At 46.7% G+C, this 25819-nt stretch overlaps 1 protein-coding gene and 1 long non-coding RNA gene across 2 annotated transcripts; both read left to right on the top strand.

Annotated features, from left to right (window-relative positions):
- Positions 1-482: 482 nt before the first annotated feature.
- LOC108384365 (lysine-specific demethylase 4D-like) lies at positions 483-2698 on the top strand. Its single transcript, XM_037021379.2, has one exon. It carries the CDS (start codon positions 631-633, stop codon positions 2200-2202), a length of 1572 nt encoding a protein of 523 aa, XP_036877274.2. The 5' UTR covers positions 483-630; the 3' UTR covers positions 2203-2698.
- Positions 2699-12199: 9501 nt separating this feature from the next.
- On the top strand, positions 12200-13715 carry LOC140850116 (uncharacterized). Its single transcript, XR_012132871.1, has 3 exons — positions 12200-12365; positions 12827-12930; positions 13269-13715. It is a non-coding gene; the product is annotated as an uncharacterized lncRNA (long non-coding RNA).
- The last annotated feature ends 12104 nt before the right edge of the window (positions 13716-25819 follow it).

Here is a 25819-nt window from a genome sequence, read left to right as displayed (position 1 = left end):
GGTGGTAACAGTTGAATAATAGCACATGCATATGTCCAGTCTTACACATGCAAAAGTACAATTTTAGTAGATACTGTCCAAATAGTTTCCCAAAGTATGATTTCCATTCCCTCTATGAGGGCATGAGAATTCCCATTGTTCTACATCAACACCACATCCTATATTGTCAATCTTATAAAATTTTAGCCTTTCTTTGAGTGTGGGATAATATCCCATGGTAGGATCCCACGGTATTTTATTTGTAGCTCCTGAATAAATTTCTCCAAACATTAATGTTCAAGTTTTTGTATTCTTTCTTCTAGGTTTTGTTTTAAACACTGTCCTGGAGACACTGTATTTGGAACACCGTACACCCAGGACTGAGTGAGTCAGGAGGCCTCAGAGAACAAACCCCAGTGCCAGCTGAGGAACATCACAGAGTTGCACGTTCAGTCTCCTGTATCAGCTTCTGCCCAGAGGGCCGTCTCCTGGTGAATCAGCAAGCCCCAAAACATCATCTCATTTGCATCAGAGTCCACGGGTGGTTCCTGCTGACTCAAAGACACTCAAACCAATTTTGGAATAATAGCATTTTCCACCATGCTCAATTATCCAGACCACACCTGAAGACTTGAGGGTTTGTTCTTCGTTATGGAAGCCATGATGTCTCAGGCAAACTGTACCCAGAACCCAAGTTGTAGAATCATGACCTTCTACCCAACTGAAGAAGAGTTTAAAGATTTTGAGAAATATATTATTTACATGGAATCTCAAGGTGCACACCGAGCAGGTGTGGCCAAGATAATCCCCCCCAAGGGGTGGGAAGCCAGGAAGACCTATGATGACATCAGTGACATCCTAATCCCCACTCCCCTCCAGCAGGCTGTCTCAGGCAGGGCTGGTGTGTTCACTCAGTACTCCAAGAAAAAGAAGGCCATGACGGTCGGGGAGTATCATCACCTGGCGAACAGTGCTAAATATCGGACACCACTGCACTCAGATGTAGATGATTTGGAGCGAAAATTCTGGAAAACCCGGCTCTATAGTTCACCAATCTATGGCGCTGATGTCAACGGCTCCTTATTTGATGAGAACACCAAGCAGTGGAACCTCAGACACCTGGGAACCATTCAGGATCTGCTGGAGCAGGAGTGTGGGGTGGTCATCGAAGGCGTCAACACACCCTACCTGTACTTTGGTATGTGGAAGACCACGTTCGCATGGCACACGGAGGACATGGACTTGTACAGTATCAACTATGTGCACTTCGGGGAGCCCAAAACGTGGTACGCGGTGCCCCCAGAGTATGGCTGGCGCCTGGAACACCTGGCAAAGGAGCTCTTCCCGGCCAGTGCCTATGGCTGCGGAGCCTTCCTGCGGCACAAGGTGGCCCTCATGTCTCCCAGTGTCCTCAGAGACAACGGGATCCCCTTCAGTCGGGTCACGCAGGAGGCTGGCGAGTTCATAGTGACATTTCCGTACGGGTACCACGCTGGCTTCAACCACGGCTTCAACTGCGCGGAGGCCATCAACTTCGCCATGCCGCGCTGGATCGACTATGGCAAAGTGGCCTCTCAGTGCAGCTGCGGAGAGGCCAGGGTCAGCTTTCCCATTGATGTCTTCGTGCGCACCCTGCAGCCCGAGCGCTATGAGCTCTGGAAGCGCGGGCAGGACCGTGAGGCAGTGAACCACGTGGTGCCTGTGGCCATGGGTAGCCAGGAGCTGGGTGCCTGGAAGGAGGTGTGGGCCACCAGGAGAGCTGCTCTGGGCCTCCGGGACCTGCCTCCCCGCCGCTCACTGAGCCCTGCCAGGCAGGTGGCCATGGGGCAAGGGGGCCACCGCCGTGTCCCTAGGCTGCCCGTGTCTCAGCACCACTTGCGGGCCTCTGCTCCTGCCTCTGCGGCTCAGGGCAGGGTCACCTCTTCTCAGTCTCCAGAACACAGCTCAGCCCTGCTGACAACTGAGGGCCCATCTGACCTGGTTCTCCACCCAACTGGCAGGCGTGGTCCTGGCCGTCGTCCTCGGGAGCAGGGGACTCAGGAGCTGACTGACCAGGCCCCGGCCAAGAGGCGCCTCTTGCTCAGCACTTCATGCGCAGCTCAGGATCCTGATGCTCAGGCCCTTTCTTTGGATGGACCCTCACTGGACAACACTGCACCGCCGAGGCCTGCGTCCCCGCATTCTGCTAAGGCTTCTGGGTGCTGCAGTGTCCCTGCACCCTAAGCCCAGGGGACGTTTTGGTAGCCCGCCTCTCTTACACGTGGAGGCTCCCTAAGACTGGGCACATGTACACCTCAGAGCCTTCACAACATGCGGTGCTGCCATGGGACCTGCTGAGTCCACATTATTTTCAACCTACAGCTTATTCTTCCTTCCAGACACCATTACCTCTTTTGACACTGCTGATTTCTCTGTTACCTATGAGGTTTCATCCACTGGATGCTGGTCTCTGCAAATGAGGCCCCACAGACATTGCCAAAGCCTGACTGCACCTAAACCCCCATTCCCTCGGCCAGCTCTGGGTGCTGCTGCGATTTGGATGAATCCTGGACTTTGGTTCCCCTCTGATCTCTTCCCTTCCCTCTTTCCCTCTCCTCCCCACTTTCTTAGAAGACCAGGCCCTTTTGATCAGTTAGGTCTATAGAGGCTCAGAAAATAATTATGTTTCTGAGTCATTGGTGCCTTTAAAATGTATCACCAGTAATTTTTTCAAAAATATATTAAAGGTAACCAAAATGTTGAAATCTGATTTTATTTCTAATGTCGTCCATTCAGCCAATTGAAAAATGAGGGTTATTCTTTTCTGCACTCTTCTTAATAGTTATATCAAAACATTTCAAACAAAATTTATTTTTACGGGCTGGTTATATTGTGTGATATTGTTGAATGACTTGGGGGGATGCCTGTTGGGTTCTGGCTGGAGGGGGGGTTTGCTTTGCCAGCCATATCTAAGGATGACTTGGTGGAAACCACCTGGGAAACTGTGTACCTGGCCGGGCAGTGCACCCCAAGTTGCCGGGAGAGATGAGCAAGCACAGAACAGAAGAGCCATTGTCTTGCTGAGTCTCCACTTCCTTTTCAACACTATATATTTCACATGGTTAATTCATTGATTCATCCCAATAAGCAAGTCCACTACTAAATGAATATGACAACACCAATGGCAACATGGGCTGTGAAGAAGTAAAGGGGATGGGACGATAGAGCAGAACGGGCAGGCTGGCCTGTAGGTGGCCCGGGAAAGCGTCCTGGAGCAGGAGGCCTTCCTGAGACCCAGTCGGCGAGAAGGAAGGTCTGGAGCTGACTCTCACTTAAAGGAAACAGCAAGTATAATAGACCTAATGTGAGACTTGATGGTTTTGTTTCCAATGGAATAGAAAGGAAGCTCATTCGTGTCAGGGGCAAAGGAAGAGGGAGGGAGGCAGGGTCTGAGGCATTTAGGCGCTTGTGGTTCATGTGAAATATTTGAAAAGCATAAACTAGCCCCACCCTTAGGCTTCTGGCTGGTTTCATTCATACTGAAACCCGTGGGACCAGACCCACACAGTGGGTCCCTGGGACCAGGAGTGCAAGTAGAATCTGGAGGGGCTTGCTACTGCACTTTCCTTGGGCATCTCTGAGAACTGGGCTGCTGCCCACCTGACCAAGGGGAAAGGCCATGTTGAGAAACAGACAGACATGGACGAGTCCAGAAGGCCCCGGGACCCAAGGACTCACCTGCGTGTCAGTGCAGGGAGGAGCTTGATATCCAGCCCATGGTGGTCCTGCAGCTCCTGAGGAGGCAGGTCCCTCAGGTTTGGTCTGGTCCCCAGGATTCCATGGGGGGAGGATCGCTTTCAAACAATGACAAGGCTGAGTGCATTGTTTTGGGAGGAGAGAGCAGACCTCGGCAACCAGGGAACCAAGAAGCCTCTCATGGCAAGGAGTCCTGGAGGAAGGGACAGGGAAAGGGCAAAGGGTGAGGCCTGCCAGGCCTTCATGGGAACCAGAGATGGACACTTCTGTCTCTCCAGGGTAAGAGTTTGCAGGCCAGAGAAGTCCTTCAGGCTGGACATGGGAGGTCTAACTGGGAAGGTGCGTGTGTGCATGTGTGTAGGTGTCTGTAAGCGGGGGTGTGGGGGAGTGGGCAAAGATGGGCTTTGCTCCTGAGGAATTTACCGTCTGGTCTGAGGGGTCATCCAGAAAGAGAACAATAAGCCCACAGGCCTGTGGGGTGCTTCTGGATGGGACAGGCAGGGGTGGTCAGGTGCGTGGCTGGCATAACCACCCGTAAGGGTGGCCACCTGTGTTAGGGACCTCTCAGGGTCAAGGATTTCACTTGCCCAGAAATGCACCTGCATCCTGTCTGAGAGTGGCAGCTGGGCTCTCACCCAGAGCTCAGGATGACTGCTGAATCCTGTGCCCCTTGGCCTGTGGCCGCCTTTTCCTGCCCTCAGCGCAGCCCTCTCTGTGCCCTCAGGCAGGCCTGGTGCTCCTGTCTGGGGAGGAGGATGCCCCTGATGCTTGGCACATGCCCAGAGCCTTAGTGTACCCTTAGTCCGGTGGGCAGGTATGCCCTCAGGCTTTGCTCCATGACCCCCTGGTCATCCTCCCCCCTGGCTTTCTCTCCGCTCCTGAGCTCAAGGTCTTGGTCCATGCTTTGGGGTACTTGGTAGTGAACCTGGGAGTAAATACTTCCCAACAGCCCAGCCCAGATGAGGTGTGGCCCTGGGGCAGGGGTGGGGAGCCTGGATCTGTGAGAGGCCCCCTAGGTTCCTGGGGCTATGCTCACTCTGCTCTGCACTGTAATGCTTGAGGGACAGATTCTCACCATTTCCCGGGGAAGCAGATTCTAATTTCAGTGTGAGAGTGTGCCTCCTTTCAGTAAGTCAATCAATATCTGTCTTCCTGAGTCTGCCAACAGTTGGCTATTTTTCTGTCTCCTGGAGTCCCACAGAAAAAAAAATTGCTGCTCCTCCCAGGGACCCTGGAGGAGGACCATATAAAGCTTGGGCTCAGGGCTCAAGGTGCTCCCATTTCTTGCCCACCCTGGCCAGGCAGTCTGCTCTGACCCCAACCCAGCCCCCAGCCTTCCCTCACCTACTGCGGGTCACTAGCCCTGCACCTCATTAGCTTCTTCCTCCGGAGTAGATGGCAGTTGTCAGAGGTGATGTCTGCAGGTGGCAGAGAAGGCTTTGGTTCAAGGGCTGCCAGGGCCTCACCAGAAGGTTTTCAGTTCACCTGGCCCTCTGATGAGAGCAGAAGACTCTTATTCCCCAGGGCTTCTGAGATGCCAGTGCTCAGGAAAGCAGCTTGGTGCCAACCTTAGCCAGCCAGGAGTCCACTCCAAGCAAATGGCACTGCCCTGGTGCCTTCTGGCATCCCACCCCTGGGATGGTGGGAGGGAGAATGCCTCTGGTCCTTCCCTCTGCAGGCTGCCCACAGTGTCTTCCCAGAAACTGATGCCTCAGGCAGGGGAGTGGGCCTGGGTGAAAGGGCAGGAGGAAGGGCAAGGGCAGCTCTTCTGGCTCTCTCCTTCCAGGGCTGGCCCCAAGCTGCCTCTCTGCACATGCGGTGCCGGGAGGGAGGGAGTGCGCGGGCCAAGTCGGTGCAGATCCTTGGCAGGGAGGAGCCCCAGGACAGCAAGGTGCTGCCGAGAGTCCTTGTCATCTTCCCACACAAGCGTCTGCCTGGTCCTCTGCTGCCAGCCAGTCCCTGCCTATATCCCCTCTTCATGCCCCCACCCCCCCACCCACCACACACCCCAGAAGAATAAGGATGCCCTTGCAGGCCTGGGTGCATATTAATATTAGGGAGAATGCCATAGCAACTCAAAGGCAACAAAACCAGTTTGTGACAGAGGCTCTGGGAAGCCCCCACCCCCACCCCCACCGTGGGAGTGTGTTTGAACCTGGTAGATGGCGGGACCCCATGAGACAGTGGTGGGGCCCCAAGGAGGGTAAAACAGAACTGCAGCTGGCAGATGAGCAGATTGGGAATCTTTTACTCCATCCTGCTTCTGAGTTGTATATTCTTTGGAAACGTCCCCTGTTCTCTGAGGTTAAAGGCAAAGAGGGCAGTAACACACGTGCATAGAGACTGATCAACAGTGTGCTCTGCATTTCTAAGGGGGAGGCTGGGGGCACTAGGTGGTATCAGCCCCCATGATGGCTTTAGTTGGAGATGGGCTTCCTGCTCGGTATTTGCTAGTGAACAGGAACCTGGCATAGGAGACTAGAGGCCTAGGGTCTGACCTGACTCCCTCTGAAGTCAGATGGCCTTGGGTTTGCACCTGCTGATGTGACTTGTCCTCTTTGGACCATAAGTGAAATGAGGGATAGTAGCACCTGCCTCAGGAGGCTGGGTAGGACACAGGCTCTGGGTTCAACCTAAGACTGCACTGTTTTCTGTGATGCAATTTGGGGCACATACTCTCATCTCTCTGTGCCTGGGTTCCTGTTCCTACCTTACAGGACAGATGTGAGGATGAAATGATATTACAAGTTTAGCACTAAGGACTTGTTAGGTCTAGAGTGTATATCTGATCGATGCCAGTTGTGAAGAGCAACTTGAAGGCTTGTGTGAGGATTCAGTACACATAAGAAGTGCTGGGTGATGAATGGCTGTTCGTGGTAGTAGCACTTGTATAGTTGTGGGCTGTACAGGAACCTTCTGACCTTCAATTCCCCATATATAAAATGGGGGCAGCATCTCACACCCCTCTCTTGTCTCTCAGGCACGATGTAAATATATGCCCATCCAAAAGTGTGTATATGTTTTTGGGAAAAGCAATCCCAGAGACATAAGATATTTCTGGTAATAGGCATCTGCCCTCCACAAAATTAATAGCAAATCTTTCAAACATATTTAAATAAGGCATAATTTTTATTCTGCCTCCAGGAGAGGAATGTAAAGAAGAAGGAAAACATGCCAAGAATGCTTCCCCATTTGGAGGAAATCAGGTATTTTTAAGAATGAAGAAGGAATGGTTGAAGGGAGAGCTAGGTCCAAGTACAGAGCACCCACCCCCCAGGGCTCCTGGGCTTCAGGGATGCCTGGTCATGAAGCCCTTGTCTCCCCAGAAATACTCTGTCCAGACAGCAGAATCGTAAAATGGGACTCCACCACCATCTGGTCTCCAGTGTACAAAGGGCTTGAATTTTGGTGCTGGACAAACTTGAACTCAACTCTCAATTCAGCTTCTTGCTATTTGTGTGACTTGGGGAAGTTGGTTCCTCGTTTTGTTATGTAAATTGGGTAAGTGATACCCCATCCTGTGGGTCATTGTAAGGTTTAGAAGCAAGGCATGGGAGGAACCCTCCCCATGCTCACCTCTTCACTCCACTCTTTTCCCAGAACTTGATTAATGTTCTGGACTGAATGTTGTATCTCCCCAAATTCATACGTTGACATCCTAGTCCCCAGAGTGATGCCCGGAAGGTGGGGCCTTGGGAGATGAGAGGTCATGAGGGTAGGGCCCCAAGGGAGTTAGTACCTAGCAAAAGAGACAGAGATGATCTCTCTCTGCCCAGTAAGGACACAGCAACAAGATGCCATCTGCAAACCTGCGAAAGAGCTCCTTCTAGACACTGAATCTGCCAGCACCCCTGTCGCGACCCTTCAGGGGCCGAGGCAACACGCCCAAGGTCTTGATTCTTCTCTAGGCTTTATTGTCTAATCTCTCGTGGCAGTTACAGCAGTTGTCGGGAAGCTCTTTCTCCCTCCCAGCGGGGTCCCTTATATTCAGTCACCCAACCAATCCGGGACAGTATCATGCGTGACCTTTAAGCGGATAGGTGTCACGCACCACTCTAAGCGGGCAGCATGAGCTGTGCATGGGTACAGAAGTCTGCTGGGCCAATCCCCAACAGGGAAGAGGGGAAAGGGTGGTGAGCAGGAAGCAGGCGCCATCTTTAGGGCGTTGTCCAGCTAGAGTGGGGCTCAGCCTCGGCCGGCCGTAGGCCGGGCCCCCACAACCCTGAGTGCAGATGCCCAGCCTTCAGATCTGTGAGAAATGAATGTCTGTTTTTTAAGCCCCCAGCCCATGGTGTTCTGTTATAGCAGCCTGCGCTGATTGAGGCAATTGATATGTAAATAAAATTGCCTGGAAGCATTTTGGGCACTTACCATCTGCAGCTCATTCCCAGGGACGGTCCTTGTCTGCCCCACTTACCTCAGTGGACACTGAGAATAGTGATAGGCTGGGAGGTGCAGAGAACATAATTCGAAAGATGAAAATCTGGACAACCTCTAAGGGATTGCCAGTTTCTGGCCCCATTTCATTTCCTTAACCTAATGCAGATTTGCCCAGAAACATCTAACACTTTCCTAAAATGTATTTTCTATTCTTCTTCCAATCCAACCATCCCATCCCCATCCTGCAAAAACCAAAGCAAACCAAACAAACTCGAGTGCAGAAGGAAATGCCCACTGGCCCCTGATGGTGAGGCTGGATGGAAGCACTTAGCTCGAGCGCCTGGCCCTGAGCAGGAGCCAAAGCAAAATGAGCCAAGGGCATTTTCATTCCTGCTTTCAGCTCCACACTGGGTGCAGAACACCAAGTGGACGAAGACTATCAATACATGCCAGGCTGTGAGGGAAAGTGCAACTCACTTAGCTGCCTGAACATTGATTTTCACCTGCTTTTGTTGACGAAGCTGCGTTCGTAAGTAGTGATAAATCCATTAGACAAACATGACGCTTCATTATTCACAGAGTCTGCAGTGGTCAGGCCTGGGCACTGGACAGGCTGACATGACAAGGCCCTGCCTGCAGCTGGGGAGCTGGCTGAGCTGGCATGAGGATGAATGGACAGAGCCTGCCTGGGGCTGGTTAGTGAGGGGAGAGGAGGGGACCCAGGGCTCCTGCTGACCCCACATTGCACATGCCTGGGCATGGCCAGCAGGTCTTGATTTGAATCTCAGGTCTTCTATTCAACTTTGGGACGTCAGACAAGGTGTTTGTCTTTAAGGCTTAGGGGTTCAGGAATGCAGAGCAAATTTTCTGCTTAGTGAACCTCTCCTCAAAGCCCCACTGAGGTGGACAGGATGGCAAGCCCTCCCCTTGTATAGACAGGGAACTCGCATTCAGAGATGTTAAGTGACTTGTATAAGGCCTCACCAAAGCGTCAGAGTCAGCACTAGAACCTAAGAACACAGACCCACTCCTTCGGGTTCCAGGACTCCGCTTGCACAGCATGCTGCCTCTCTGCTCCTGTGTTGTGAGAATAATACTGTCATTTCATCACAAATTGGAATAGGAACCTGGCTGAGAAGCTTATGGGTCCCAGAAAACACAGAGGGGCAGTAGTTTGGGGTTGACCTGAGACACAAATGCAGGTCACAGAGTTCCATGACCCCAGAGATGGGTGTAGAGGTTGGCGGGCCCATAGGCAGGTGACCCCAACTCAGACAAATCTTTAGTGAGTTTGAGACAGGTGGTAAGATGCAGGCAGATAAAGCTCAGGACCTTGTAAGTTTCAAAAAGCCCCAATCCAACTCAGCCACTTAGCTGGACCTCCGCTGCTCTGATTGGTTGTACCCTATGGCAGATAAAACTCAGCCATTCAAAAGTTCACTTAGTTAGATAGGCCTAAACTGCTCTGATTGGTTGTGCCCTGTGCAAATGAAGCACTGTACTTTCAGCTAATCAGAAGTGAGTTGTGATTCATTAGTTCAGTTCTCTATTAGGTCTGGGTGGGGGTGAGACTTCCTCCTCTCAGGAGGCAATGGAAGCCTCAGATACCACAGCCTGACAGCATCCTCCTTAGTCCCTCCTGGCTGGAAGGAGTTCTTGCTTTCTCTTTTCAGTCATTAAAAGAGCTTTGCTGGTTGCTCCATGCTCTTGTCTGCTGGCTTCATCCTTCATTGCCTATGAGACATGATCCTGGGAAAAAGCAGCATTCTAGCCAGTAATATGGTGGTGTTGGGTTTCCAATGAGGAGCATGACAGAGTGGTGGGACACCAATAGAGGACTGACTCTGGGATGGCCCTGGGTCAGACAGACAGAACAGTAGTGCAAAGGTCCCCAAGAGCAGGTGCTGGGTGCTGCAGGCACCTCTACAGCCCTGGTGACATCCCATCTCTCCATCTGGGGACCTGAGTTCAGATATTCACACAGCTGTCTGGACAGAGTGGAACAGGAACCTAGTGCTCCCCAACTTCCACACCCTGCCTGGGGGCAGAGGGACAGGGGGCCAAGCAGGTGATTCTAACCCTTCTCCTGCTGGGTCCTGGTGGAAGGATCCAGAAAGCTGAGCAGCTGGTCCACAGCTGCCTTCCAGGCTCAGAAGCAGGGTGGGTGCTGGGTAGGAGTCAGGGACATCTCTGGACCCAGCAGTGAGGCCCACGGAAGCTCGGACCCAGGGAGGGCTGAGCTTGCTGGGCAAGGCCCTGCCTCCAGGAAGCCCCTCCTGGCTCACTCGGTGTCCCAGTTGCTCATGTCCCTGCAGCGCTGTGGGCACACACTGCGTCACACTGACCTGAGTTTTCTCCATGTGCCCTTTCTCCTTAGCTTGAGAGTTAGCATTTCAGGGTACAAAGCCTGGGCTACACCTCCATCCCCTGCCTCTGTCCAGCTGTGCCTGTGCTTCAGGGCTGGTGGCTGCCCTCCCCACCTGGAGGGGATCTTAACCCTGCATCTAACAGGAATTGCAAGCAGCACCTCCACACAATGAAGAAAACGGTACAGGTAGGAGAGCACATTCTGGTGGTGACATGGACATTCCTTCCCTGCTTTCACAAATCCTCAGTGATGATGGATCATCACAGCCTAGCTCTGAGGAATATCTGGAACTCACCAATGTCTGACTTCCTTCCTCCCTGACCATACAGGAGACCAGCTTCCCACCTTCTTGCAGATGGGCAGGGCCACTTGTCTGGTTCTGCCCAGTGAAATGCTTTGCAGAGGTGAGGCATCTGGCTGGGCTAAGTCCATGGGAAACTGTGGCTTTGCTCCAGCCTGTGTCTTCTCTGGCCACAGCAAATGTAGAGCCTTATGTGGGGAGGGAAGGAGTACCCTCACCTGGCACAGCATGGATCGTTGAGCCACTGCATGGGGAAGCTGCCCTGGAGAGCAGCTCAGATGCATGGTGGCTCTGCTGTAAGTGAGAACCACATGTTTGCTGCACTGAGCCTCTGAGGCTTTGGAGCTGTGTAAAGGCAGCATTGTCTGGCCTGCCCTAACTAGTACTGGTGTACACAACTGACTTTACAGTGAAGGAGGTTGAAGCTTGGTGAGGCTGAGTAGCGTGCCCAAAGTCACAGAGCTCAGGAGTCCAAGCACCAAATCCTGAACCCATATCTTCTGACTCAGGCATGGGCCCCAGTCCTGAGCTGTTTCTCAGGACCTCCAAGCCAGGCCGTTTCTAGTAGAGAACAGCATGACTACCCGGGGAGCGATGTGCCCTCCAGGGTCCCCCAGACCTTCCAGCCCATCTTGGAAGTCACAGTACATGCCAGGTGGGGAGCTCCCAGCCTTGCCAAGCCCCCAGTCCACACAGAGAAGACACCCTTGGAGGTGGAGGGCCTGCCTGTACATCAGGTGAGACCTGGTGAGGGAATGCCAAAGCTCCTGCCTTCCACAGACCCAGAAACTAGGCCGAGGTTTACCTGGCCAGGTCCTACTTCACACAAGGTAATTACGACCTGAGAAGCCTGCGTGCTAATTGCTTTTGCTATTTCTGGCCCCTGCCCCCTCCTGATCTGTCCTCCTGCAAGAGACAGAAATAACCTGGCACTTGGAGGGTAATTACCGAGGAGCACTTCCGGTGTCAGCAGACTCTCGGCAGCACCGAGCAGGGCGCTGACTCAGCATGTGGGTCTTGGCCTGGGACCACGAGGAGGTGCCCGTTAGCTGGCTGGGGGAGCTGCCTGCTCCCCTCCGTCCTGGCAGGAGTGGGACCTGCTGGAGCCCTCCTTCCCAGCCCTCCTTGCCTCACTCCCACGTCATCCTTCTCCACGTCCTCACCTTAGGGAAAGGAACGTGAGCATGATAATGGCCCACCAACAGTTTCCACGTCTAGTTCCCCCTAGCAGTTGATTCCCAATTGTGTCTCTTTTTTCTTTCTCTTAGTCCCTACCACCGGTGGAAAGGAAATAGAAAAAGTCAGAATAATGTGGTTAATATTTGCAAGTATGCCTCTAATGTTAAGAACAGAAGAATGACCGAGTTAGTGGCCGGAGAGGAAGCCCTGGGTGTTTGGGAAGTGGGGGGAGCCTCCTGACTGCACTCAGGAGCAAACAGCTAGAGCAAAGCTAGTGTTTGGGCCTGTCCAGAGACTGCCTCTGTCTTCAAGAATGCTAATCAGGGACAATTTTTATCCAGGTGCTTTCCCAAGACTGCTCTGCTCCCAAGACCAGGATTAAGGAAGGCACAGTGAATGAACACTGTTGTTAAGTGTTAGAAGGTAAGGCTTCTGAACTCATTTCTGCCACTTCTGTTTGTGGAATTCAAGTCACGAATTTATAGACCCAATTTCCTTGTGGTAAAAGAGGGAGGACTCGTTTGACAAAGAAGTTTCTAATGTCACATTCAGTTGCTAAAAACAATTGCCACATGGAACCAAACCAGACGCACAAGTCTGAGGCCAGGTAAGAGCAGAGAGCATACAAGGTCACCGCCCAGATGTGTCTTTGAAAATCAGTGCCACCCTTCCTAGTCTAGCTTGCACCCAGGCTCCCTTAGCCTCCATCCCAGTCAGAGAGCTGTTCCCTGGGAGGTTATCCACACATGCCCAGAACCCTCAGCAATTCAAACAAGAAAAGACACCCTGTCATTTTAAGGCCCAGGGTCCTCGTCTGCTCTGGTGGGTCATTCATCATTCACCCTTTGGAACCGGCAGTCGCTGCCTCTCAGACTTACTTACAGGCTGGAGACTGTGTTCAGGGGAGGAGCCAGAGCTGGGAGAGGACAGGACGTTTTTCTTCCTAGGAAGACAGTAACTGCAAATTTGTCACCAGTGGTGACATGTGGTAAGCAATTAATTCTGGGGGACTCCCTGCCTGTCACCATTCCTGGCTCCTGCACTAAGCGCCTGCCTCACTCAGAAGGCCTATATCCTACCTTTCAGAAGACCAGCTAATTTGTTGTGTATCTTGCTCCTCGGGGACAGTGGTGGCTCTTGCAGCTAAGAGATAGGCATACAAAGGGTCCCATTTTGGTGACATCTCTGTGTGAGGTCAGGGTATGGATGGAGAAAATGCTGGCAGGGCTAACACTTGTACAGAGCTTACGACACGCCACTCATGCTTCCCAACGTAGAGTTATTATAATTCCCTATGAGGCAGGTACTCTGATTATACCCCACCAGGAGAGAAGCGTGTCCAGATCCGCACCAGTTCGAGGACCTCCTGATCTTCGCACCTGTCCATGAGGGCTCGCCTTGCTGTTCGGGGCTGCCAGGTGGCCTGCTGTGCCTGAGACTAAGGGGATCGTGAGATGAGCTGATTTGTATTAAGGAAGTCCTGGTTTTGATTTCTATTGTATTTCGCTATATCTGTTCATAGAAGATGAATATGCTTCAGTGGAAGGAGGAAGTTTAGCTGAGGCTTAACCAGTTGGCTCACATGACCCTCCTGCATGTTAGAAGGTTATGTGGATCTAATGATGGTGGCATCATAATCTAATCCAATTAAATACCTGTTACTTCTTTGAAGTTACTTTTGTTCAGATTGCTTGGTTTTGTATTATTTTGTTGGTTGCTGTAAGTTATAAATTATAAATTCCTATATTAATAAAATAATTTATATTTCCCCTATATCAACTTAATCAGTTGGCTTATTTATAAAAAACCAGTATAAAATAGTCTGACTCCAGGATTAAGGAAGGCACAGTGAATGAACACTGTTGTTAAGTGTTAGAAGGTAGGGCTTCTGAAGTCATTTCTGCCACTTCTGTCTGTGGAATTCAAGTCACGAAGTTATAGACCCAATTTCCTTGTGGTAAAAGAGGGAGGACTCATTTGACAAAGAAGTTTCTAATGGCCCATTCAGTTGCCAAAAACAATTGCCACATGGAACCAAACCCATGAATTCAGGGGACATGAGTACGTGCTGACCCCAGCGATGCATAGCTGCCCCCTTCCTGATAAAACGTGTTCACTCTGCCGCCCAACAGCCCAGCTTTGGATCTGTCCCTTCCTCCATCCACAAGCCTCAGTAATTCCCTCAGCTTCTCAGAACTCCCACTTCTTCAACTGTAATGTGGAGGTAATAATAGTACTTACGTCAAAGTGAGGTTAGAAAGAAGAAATGAGGTAATTCATAGAAATCCTTACTGTTGTGCCCAAGATGTAAGTATTTAGTATTAATTCTCTCTTTATATAACATACTTAGGTCTAGTTTCCCTAGGATTGACATGGACATGGCCTTCATATGGTTTCTCAGCCAGTGAAGTACGAGACTTCATTGTACTTCTAGGATTCTAGAATTATGTGAAAAATAGTTGCTGATTATATGTACACAATGGAATAATACTCAGCTTTAAAAAATAAATGAAATCCTGGCGTTTGTCACAACATGGGTGGACATAGAGGGTATTATGTTAAGTGAAAAAGTCAGAGAAAGGCAAGTACCACATGATTTCACTTATATTTGGAATCTTGGAAAATAAAACAAATGAACAAAACAAAACAGAAACAGACTCATAAATACAAAGAACAAACTGGTGTTTGCCATAAGGGAAGGGGGTAGAGGATGAGAAAAATAGGTGAAGGCGATAAAGGGGTACAAACTTGTAATTATAAAATAAATATCTTAGGGATAAAATGTGCAACATAGGGATTATAGTCAGTAATGTTGTAATAACTTTAATGGTATAAACACAATATAGCACTTACTTTGTGCTATTTAGTCAGGCTGTGTTCTAAGGGCCTTACACATGTAGTTAATTCCATCTCTAACAAGGAGGATACTAGTATTATCACGCCCATTTTATGCATGAGGAAGTTCAAGGCACAGGGCAAACAGCTAAGCAGCAATGATCATTTGAACCCAGGAAGTCTGATCCAGAACTCATGGTCTTAACTACTCTGCTTTACTGATTATTTTATTAAAGTCACATATAATCCTGCACTTACTTGTTTTAATCCAAGGGTAGAAAGTTTTGCAAAGTCTGGGAAACTTTAGACAAATTAACTATGAAATATGAGAAGAAGGATCAAATACACTAAAAGCATTAAAATATTCTATAATAGAGAAAACAGTAGATAAAGGAAGCATTTTGAAATGAAAACAGTGAAACTCCATAAGAACAGCAAATACAACTACCAATCAGACAATTGCAATATGGCAGCCAATCTTGGGGGACTCTCATAAGGAAAGCACATAGAAGTTCTGGATAAAACCCTCCTACACTGCTGGTGGGAATGTAAACTAGTTCAACCATTGTGGAAAGCAGTATGGAGGTTCCTCAAAAAGCTCAAAATAGAAATACCATTTGACCCAGGAATTCCACTTCTAGGAATTTACCCTAAGAATGCAGCAGCCCAGTTTGAAAAAGACAGATGCACCCTATGTTTATCGCAGCACTATTTACAATAGCCAAGAAATGGAAGCAACCTAAGTGTCCATCAGTAGATGAATGGATAAAGAAGATATGGTACATGTACACAATGGAATATTACTCAGCCATAAGAAGAAAACAAATCCTACCATTTGCAACAACATGGATGGAGCTAGAGGGTATTATGCTCAGTGAAATAAGCCAGGTGGAGAAAGACAAGTACCAAATGATTTCACTCATATGTGGAGTGTAAGAACAAAGAAAAAACTGAAGGAACAAAACAAGAGCAGAAACACAGAACCCAAGAATGGATTAACAGTTACCAAAGGGAAAGGGACTGGGGAGGATGGGTGGGAAGGGAAGGATAAGGGTGGGGGGGGAGAAAGGAAGCTTTACAATTAGCATGTATAATGTGGGGGGGCATGGGGAGGGCTGTGCAACACAGAGAAGAGAAGTAATGAATTTACAGCATCTTACTACACTGATGGACAGTGACTGTAATGGGGTTTGTGATGGGGACTTGGTGATGGGGGAAATCTAGTAAACATAATGTTCCTCAGAAAAAAAAATTCTGGATAAAGGATAAAAGGACATCTAGAAAATAAGACTGCAGTAAATTGATGAGAAAGTTAGGAATTTTCCGAGACTAAAAAATCAGTGAAGGCAGAAACACAAAAAGGTCAGAGTTAGCTTTCACCATCGAGGCATTTGCCAAACCAAGTTCTGATTTTTCAAGTGATGGGGTTCAGGACATGCTACCCTAAAATATGACATCTTGGAATATTGTGTATTTTAAACTGAAGGAGTTTTAGAAAATGTCAGAAACAGGAAACCCTTCAACCCAGAGGAAAGACTCTCTGACCTCCCCCTTCTGCCCTGAAGCAGGTCATGTGACCCTCATCTGAGGGATGACCTCCCTACACCCGAGGAAAGAGGCACCCTCGTCTCCAAGGTGGAGGGAGAGGAATCTGAGCAGGTCTTGCTAGGTCTCCTCATACCCTTCAGCCTATCACGTTTCTCCATCACTGTTCACTCATCAAGCCCCCCATAAAAACATTCAGGTTTAGCCATTTCCTCAGGTCTTCATTTCCTTATGCAAGCTCTTATGTTATGGAAAACTGGTATTAAATAAATCATTGTGTTTTGCTCCTGATAATCTGTCTTTGTCAGTTTAATTTCCAGATCCAGCCAGAGACCCTAAGAGGGCCAAGGAAAACTTTTTTCCTCCATTCCGCAAGTCCTTAAGGGACCCAGGCGGCCAGGTACCAAAGCCACCTGAGATGAGGGGCCTAATAGCCAACTCCTGCCAACCCCGGGAAACCAAAAGACTAGAATTCCTGGTGTCCTCTCAGATTAATTCTCTCTTTCCTTCTGGAAGCCACTCACTCACTAGGTCCTATCCATTCTATATCCCAATCGTGACTCCCGGCCTTCAGCCCTACAGCCATTGACTTTGTCACCAATAATCGCAATCATCAATAATCAGTAGTCTAACAACCTTGGGTCTCCTCCCCACCGCCAACTCTGGGCTGCAGGCCCCTCCGTCCCTGAACCACCGCAAGGCAAGTCAGCCTCTTCCTGTCTATGCCTTTGCTCTTGCTGTCTGTCCCCTGACTTTGATGATCTTACCACGTCTACCCTTCAAGTTCAGCTCAAATGTTACTCTGCCGTGATGTCCCCTCTTACTTAATTTATTCATCATTCTTATATTAAGCATCCTCATCCCAGGTATTGTGTTAGTGGGAAAAGGTAAGTAAGATGGGTTTTTAGTGGTGGTAGACAAACACATTCAGTAGACAAATTCTGGAAAGAGATTCTTCTCTGTCTTCACATGGACGAGATGGTGAGCATCTACGATGTGTTATCCATTGTACTAGGAAGATTAGAGTGATTTTATTTAATCTCCTAATTTATTCTTTCATTTGTTGTTTTTTTCAGTACATACTTGTTTAGTGCCCTAATTTGTGACAATTGTTTAAGAAAGATAGACATATTTCCTTCCCTTCCAAAGCCGGTAGTGTCGCTCTGGAAGCAGGCTGTTCTTACCCCCAGACTGCACACAAGGCAAATGAAGCTCGGAGAGGCTGAGTAGCTAATGGTCACACAACTCCATGGAAAAATGTGTGTTTGTCTCTATCTTTAGTCCTTGCCCTTCCCACCACACCAGCCCACTTATTGAAGATGTGTGTTAGTGAAGGCTGTGGAGTTTCAAGTGAGAGAAAAGTAGCTCAAACTACCTTAACCCAGAAAAGGAAGTTTGTTGGTTTAGGAAAAAGGAGCTCTAGATAGGGAAGAGAAGGTCCTGCCTTCAGGGATGGCATGGCCCCAGGCAAGCCCACAGTGCTGAGAATCCTTCCCTTGCACTCCTGTTCTCATTCTTGTTTTCTGTACATCTCTCTGCATTTTGGATTTTTTTTTCCTACATCAAATAGATTTTTCTCCAAGTACTGGGGAACACAGCTACTGGCAATCTATGCCATATCCTAAGGACACACAGCTAAGGAAAAAGGGCAACTTCCCTACTACTTAGAACAAGTTTGGGAAAAACTGATTTATTCTACATGGGTCATGAGCACCCTTCTGGGTCTGCCACTGAGGCCAGAGGGGTGAGGTGTTCTCATTGGCTCTACCGGTGTCACCTACCTACTTCTGACACAGCAGCTTTGCATCCATACTTACTAATGATAATGCACTTTAATTTTGAAATGCTATATTTATCAGGCTTGGTCTACTATGATGGCTTCTAAAAAAATTAGGAAACCTGTCCTGTTTTATTCTTATCTATATAACATTTGATATATATGTTCTTATTCATTTAAAAAATTGACCCATAAAAACACTGGGGCCTTGTAGTTTTTGTGGAATAGATTTTGTAGTAGGATGCTAATATTTACTTAAAATTCTTTCCTGGGTATTGGATATACTTAAATTTGCATAACTAATAGCATACAGTAGGCACTGAAAATTTGTTACTTTCCTCTCTCTTTGACTAGAAAACAAGGAAGATTATACTGTGGAAGATATTTGAGAAACAGCGTAATATACTGGAAGCAGAATTTTAAGAAGATCAATGTGATAGCAGTGCTGAAAAATAAAGTATTAGAGAAGTTCTTTAGGGCGGTGCTGCTCAAGCAATTTGTGCTGAAGAACCAGTTTCTTTTTCTGTTTCTAAAATCTACTGCAGCTCATTTTAAAGACACAATTATGAATTACTAGAGAAGTAAAATGTAAACAACTGGAATATAAAATATAAGTTTGATGTTCTATTTTTAGATTCAACAAAGATTACTGTAGGGAAAAAGGAAGTTACCATGGCCAGGATCCTGTTCTGACCCTAATCTACTTGCCCAGCACATGCAGTGTTCACAGGTGATGCTTGCACATGTGTTGGCAATGAGCTATTATTCACCATGTTGCTGTATAAAGAGCTCCACCCAGTGCTTCAAACCCCACCCCCACCTTGCAGTGGAGAGACCCGGAGCTGGTGTGGTTCCAGAGGCCAAGGCTGAGACAGGCTTGCTGCAGGCAGACTCGCTGGAGGCAGAGGTCATTCTAGCACTCAACCTGCCATCATGAGAATAAAGCTTGCCATAAACCCTTTACCTCCCCCAGCGTTCTGTTGTCATTTTTCAGCCTTATGGAATCCAGAGTAAACTTGCCCAAAGCTGGGAAACCCCTCCAAACCAGAGCTACAATTACTCTCTCAAATTATTGTAAATGATTGTGAACAGTTACTCCCAATTTCTATACTTACCTGGAGTTGGACTGGAAATAAACTTTTCATGGAAGGATCCTGGTCCCCTTTGACTAGGAGGTTGTACAATAATTCCTGTTGTTAGGGTCCAGGCTTCCGAGGCTTCCCCAGAGAACAAACTACACAGGCATAGAGATGTAAATTCAAGCAAAGTCTTTATTCAGCCAACTAGTTGGGGTCCAAGTCAGCCCGAAGCAGCGGGTCTCAACAAGGATCCCGAGCACTCAGAGCCAAGGGTTTATATAGCAATTTCAAAGCACTTAACTCATAGCAATTTTCTATAACTATACATTATTCTTGCAAGACATATATCCTGGGGTTAAGCAAGGGCAGGGTAAGACTACTCCTCAATGGTTAGGGAGGTTCTGCACGATAAGCTTGGTATGTAAGATTTACTGACCAAGGTTAGCTGACCAAGGGTCACAGCTGCCCACCACCCGGTGCTCATGATTAACTTGTTTTTCAAGGCCTTACCAAGTTCCAGTTTTTCTTTCTAAGTCACATACTCAGAAAATGGCTTCTAGGCCTTTAAGATGGCTATGCTTATGCCAACCTATTTCTATTCTTACATTCCCCTCTTCTTCTTGTATCTATTTCAATCATGAAATTAGGGGTCATCTGTTTGGTTAACACTCTGATAGTTCTGTCTCAACACTATGATTTGCACGATGCTAATGCGTTCTTTGATAAAGGTAACACATGGAGTGACTCCAGTTTGGCGGGCCTACTACTTGTTAGAATAAGCTGGGGTGGTGCTGATTACTTCTGTCTTGTTGTAGAGGGAGGTGTAAGTTTTAGGAACTCTCTCAATGCAGGTTCTTTGCCTACTTGCAGAGGATAAAGTGAGTCTCGGTCTTTGTCTTCTACAGATAGGGACTCTAGCTGCTGCTAGGGAAAAGGGGCGATGACCGCTCTGGCTGCTTCGTGCTGAGAAGGGGGTGCAGTAAAGGGTGCAGCTAGGTCTCTATTACTGGTCAGTTGAGAGGGCTTCAGAAGGCTGGCGCTTCTATTACTATTTGCAGTTTTGTGGCTTCTAGGCAAGATAAAACAAATTGTGTTATTAGGTTATGTAGCAACATCTGGAGTTGGATTTTCTATTCTGGAGGCTGCAGTTATTGAAACAATACTTTTCTCTAAAATCACCCTCATTTTTATTAGAAGTAACCAGGTTAAGAAAATAATTAACAGCTGGCTTGATCATTTGCACAAGTGCAGCAAGAAGAGCAATTGATTACACAGGCTCTTTTAAATATGCTTTGCTGGAACTTTTTGTAAGGAATTTCAGATTGAACTTTTAAAGGCCTCTTGAGGCCAGACAGCCAAGCTAGACTTGCCATCAGGCTTTGCCTGCAGTACCTGTAGATTTGGATGAATTCTTCTCTTCTCGAGGTCTCTGAACCTGCCAGGAAGTGACCTTCTTTACTCACCTGGTAAGGCTGCTGGGAACTCTGTAAGCAAGGTACCAGGCCAGTTCTTCCAAGGGGCTTTGTTGGCTTTATAAAGTCAATCTTAGTTCCTTAAAGTTGTTCACATCTGAGTCCATGCACATGTCTCTCAGGTATGACATTCCAGTCAAAGCCCTGGCAGTATAACCAGTGTTCTTAAGTAGTCTTCTCACAAGGAAAGCAGATTCTTATTGAACTCATGCAAATAAACATACTGCCATAGAATACAAAAACAGTCACTGAAAGTTTTTAAACTCTGGAGGGATCAGGTAGAGAGAAGGAAGTTTCAATTCTGCTCATAAAGATAGTCATTTACTAAACTGTTGTCAGTTTAAGAGAACAAGGTTAAAACACTTTATCAGCAACATTTGAAACAAAAAGACACAAAATCATTTTCTTTAGTTTATGTAATCTTATGTAACTAATACCTGTTCTGCTGAAATCTAGTTCTTTACCAGTTTAGGGATAATACTATAAATGACAAAAGACTTACAAATGACAATGGTTAAAGATCTGATGAGAGCTTACTGTAAGACAGTTGACATAAGGAAATTCTGATATTTCTGTAATACAAAACATTTAGTAACAAAGTTTAGCATCATTCTCTTTGACAGTGCTTTCCTGGTAAATAAATAAATATATATCAGATAAATAAGCCAAATTAGTCAAATACTTTCTCTAATGAGAAAAAATTCTTCTGACATGTTCCAGGGGCCCTCTGGAAAATATCAGAGTTAACTAGAGGTAAAAGCACTTTTTTTTGAACTTAGCATAAGTGTCCAAGACCAGATACAAAAAAAGCAGAGAAAGTGCTTAAGTCTACAGGTCTTCTCTGAAAGCTTCAAGAATGTTTTACTCTTTAATAGTAGATATAAGCTGCTATGCAAATTCTATTAAAAGCTCTAAGATCATTTGCATTAAAAAAATATGAAGAGTCCTCTGAAGGACTACTACTAGTAAGATGGCAAACTTCCGGCTTCTCTTCGGGGTCCTTGGTTTCCGCCGGCGCCACCTGAAGCCCAATCACCTCTCGCTCCCCTCCCAATCCCAGCACCTAGCCAACAGCCACCAGCTCCGTAGAAGTGACACCTCAATCAATTCATGCCCCTTCTTATATAACCCAACACCTTTCCCTAATAAAGCGGAACTCTCCGGTTAATTGCTGCTATGTGTCGCTCCTTTCCTTTCATCCCCCATGTTTTTTTTTTTTTTTTTTAAAAACATACAGCATATAAATTAAACAAGACCTGGTGGTTGTCAAAAAAATCTATTACAACCTTTCTCAAAAGTGGTCACACGTTTGTCCATTTAAACTTTTACAGTGAAACTTGTTTTTCTGGGAGAAACATAATCTTGTCTAGATTCTAGTTTAATTTTTAAGAATAAATTTTGGTTTGTTAACTAAGTGCATTTAATCAGCTGAAAAAAGCTTTGTTACCATTCTGCTTAGGAGGATAAATTAAGAAAACAAATAATCAGTAACAACTTTAATCATTTGTTGGTTAGAGATTTTTCCACTTATAAAAATATATGGAATAAATAATTCAATTTCTCAGGCCATGCAATCGTTTTCAATAACAAAATATTTCAAAGGCAAATAAAGCTTATACAGTTGTTAACAAACTTTAGCTTTTAGTCTTTTTAATATTACGATTTCATTTTTTTTTTTTTTTAATATTCTGGCAACTCACTGAGACTTTAAGCATGAGAAACTGCTTTGATCTTTCAACATTAAGAGCAGACTAACAGTTAAAGAAAACTGTTTAACTAGAAACGAGATTCTAATTTTGCTGTGCACTTGATATCAAGACTCACTTGCTTTAATTTCACTAGGCACGACTTTATCTGTAAGAATATAGTAATTTATTCTTCATTTGCCCTATGGTCCCAAGCACATAAGCCGGTGAGAATTAGCCTGGGCTTGCCTGCGGCTTGACTGGGTTTATCTCACTTAATCTCTAAACATCCTGACCCTCCCCCCCAAAGCAACAGGCTGAGCGGGTCTTCCACAACAAAAGGCACCACGCTGTTTTCTCTCTTTAAACAAATAGCTGTACTTTAGAACAAAGTTACTTTCTTTATCACAAAACACATTCTTTAGCATGCAGAAGACTTTTCATTCTTCATACTTTTTCTTATTAAAACATACATTTTTTAGCATAGAGAAATGTTTTATTACTTTAAATAGTTTTAATTAAAACTTAAAACCATTAGAAACTTTAATTTCCAGTGAACACCGAGAAGCAGGCCATTGTAAACTGTTAAACTAACATTCTTTAGATTGACAAATTTATGAACACATTTTATAATTTCTGTAACCATGAGCTTTACAGCACAATCTCTCATAGACTATATCTTCTTAATTTAGCGAAACTTTAAGGTTTTAGGTTTCTACAAAGATTCTCAGGCAGTAGGTAGGTATACACACTGTAACACACAATTAAAAAGAGGTTCACTTGCTTCAGTCATTTAGTTCACTCATTCGTAACAACTATTCTAGATTACTTACAAGACCTTTACTGAATATTAGACAAAGCCAAGCCTTTAAGCATTTTATTTTTAAAAGATTTAGCAGATAACATGACTTAAATGACCTCAGGTAAATTTAGGCAGCTGATAACTACAAGGACATGCCCGCCTCAGGCAAACTCAAATTAGCATTAATGCTAATGCTTAACACTTTTTATCAGGTTTTCTGGAAGTTTTAGAATACCCAATTTTCACAAGCGCTGGTCTTTAAATCAATTTCATTAATACCATCCGGAGGTAGAAAGATATATTCATTTACACACTTAGGGGGTCGTCTGAGTCTGTCTCATGGTGAGAAAGAAGGAAAAAGAATATGAGGGAGACAAAGGCGAAGGATGAAGATGCCACTTCAAACAAAATGACTGTTGTATGTGCTTGTGAACGAGTGCCTGTCGTTGCACAGTTTTCCTTCCACGGGGGACGCGAATTTATCTGGGATTCGCGGCTGTGACCCCCTTATCCTGTCACGGGAGTCTTCTAGTGGCGGGCGCCCTAATGGCTCTTAATTGCCCGACCCGTGCCCGTGGGGAATGATGTAGTGGCAGAAAGGAGGAACGGAGAGAGCAGGAGAACCTTAGAACAAGGAAACTTAAAATGAGAAGCGCAAAAAAATATAAACCGAAACCAAAACACAGTAAAACAGTCAATGATAACACTAAGCACACACACACCACATCTGATCGCACTCGTTCGGACCGGTCCTTCTCTCACTCTGGTGCGCACCACACTCACCACTTTCAGGGTCTTCAAAAACTCTCGTAATTCTCCTGAAGGGCGTCCACTCGGACTGCCGCAGGGTGACGAGCTCGATCTTTTCCTCCTCGGGCGCCAGTTTTCTGCCGATCGGATTTGCCTTCCTAAGGCCGAATCACTCGGACCCTAGGGCCAGGATTGGTTACCTGGGCTTCACCCAGGGTCGCTAACCTGGGGGCCGGGACTACCAGCCCGGACTTCCTCACTCGGGACCACTAACCCGAGACCATACACGGGATGGCGACTCCCGCTTTATAATGGATTTATGCAGACACGAGGGGGCGACCCTCGAATTACACTGCCCCGTCCGGACAATTAGACCTTGCCTCCAGCTGTCCTTTGTTCTCAGGGAAGCTGCTCGTATCCCGGACGAGCCCCCAAATGTTAGGGTCCAGGCTTCCGAGGCTTCCCCAGAGAACAAACTACACAGGCATAGAGATGTAAATTCAAGCAAAGTCTTTATTCAGCCAACTAGTTGGGGTCCAAGTCAGCCCGAAGCAGCGGGTCTCAACAAGGACCCCGAGCACTCAGAGCCAAGGGTTTATATAGCAATTTCAAAGCACTTAACTCATAGCAATTTTCTATAACTATACATTATTCTTGCAAGACATATATCCTGGGGTTAAGCAAGGGCAGGGTAAGACTACTCCTCAATGGTTAGGGAGGTTCTGCACGATAAGCTTGGTATGTAAGATTTACTGACCAAGGTTAGCTGACCAAGGGTCACAGCTGCCCACCACCCGGTGCTCATGATTAACTTGTTTTTCAAGGCCTTACCCAGTTCCAGTTTTTCTTTCTAAGTCACATACTCAGAAAATGGCTTCTAGGCCTTTAAGATGGCTATGCTTATGCCAACCTATTTCTATTCTTACACTGTGTCAATGCTATCTAATCAAAGACCCCCAAGAACACATCTATTCCTGAGCAAACTGGGTTATCACTCATTGTAGAGAGGGAGACGGCACACCCTGCAGCATCTTAGTAATAACTACTTAGAAAGGACTTATTTTAGGATTTGGGCTTTTGTTATATAACACTGAAACACAGGACTGGGTCCAGGATTGGCTGCTGTCAGGAAGTGGGGGCCGTTGTATGACTGGATATCTTAATAATTGGAAAGACGTGAGAATAAACAGATTCTAAAGCTTTAACTGGCAAAGAGGCAATGGCCACTCATATAGCTGGGATGGAACATATTTTGTTTCCTTTTGTGGTCTGAACATTTTCCTGTTTTTGCCTCTGTTCAGTCATCATTACAGAGTGCTCTTGTTTGTGTCATGATCACAGAATAGCCTGATCTGATAATGTGCTGGTGAAACTGTTTTCTTCTACACCAAGGGGTAGCTGTGGGTGTCAGGCCAGCTCCCAGAAGTCAGGGACTACTTTTCCCTTTCTCACCTCTATAAGGTGACACAGGCCTGTATAGGGGTAAAAACATTTGAAAAATAAGGGAACAGGATGTGGTGAGTTGCAGTCACAGTTCAGTGTCAACCCTCAAAATTTAATATGCATCAGAATCCCTTGGCAGGCTAGTTAAGACACATGTGCTTTCCCCACTGTCCTTGTTTCTGATTCGGTAGGTCTGGGGTGGGACTTGAGAATTTGCATTTCTAACAAGTTTCCAGGTGTTGCTGGTACTGCCAGACCACACTTTGAAAACCACTTGAGTTGATGGAAGTATCAAAGGTGACACTGATTACAGCAGAAGGTGTATTGTAGTTAGATGTAACCCCTAAGATAAAAATCTAGAGCATTCACCTGCAATACTCTGATGCAATTCTAACACCAGACTACACTGTGCATTTTCCTGTTTTATAGTACTGGATTTTGAAGAGGAAGTTCACAGAGGAAGAGTATCTCCAAAATAATTTGTGCAAA

Source organism: Manis javanica, chromosome 6 (assembly GCF_040802235.1).
Source record: "Manis javanica isolate MJ-LG chromosome 6, MJ_LKY, whole genome shotgun sequence".
Taxonomy (NCBI): Eukaryota; Metazoa; Chordata; class Mammalia; order Pholidota; family Manidae; genus Manis; species Manis javanica.
This window is presented reverse-complemented; position numbering and strand designations above follow the sequence as displayed.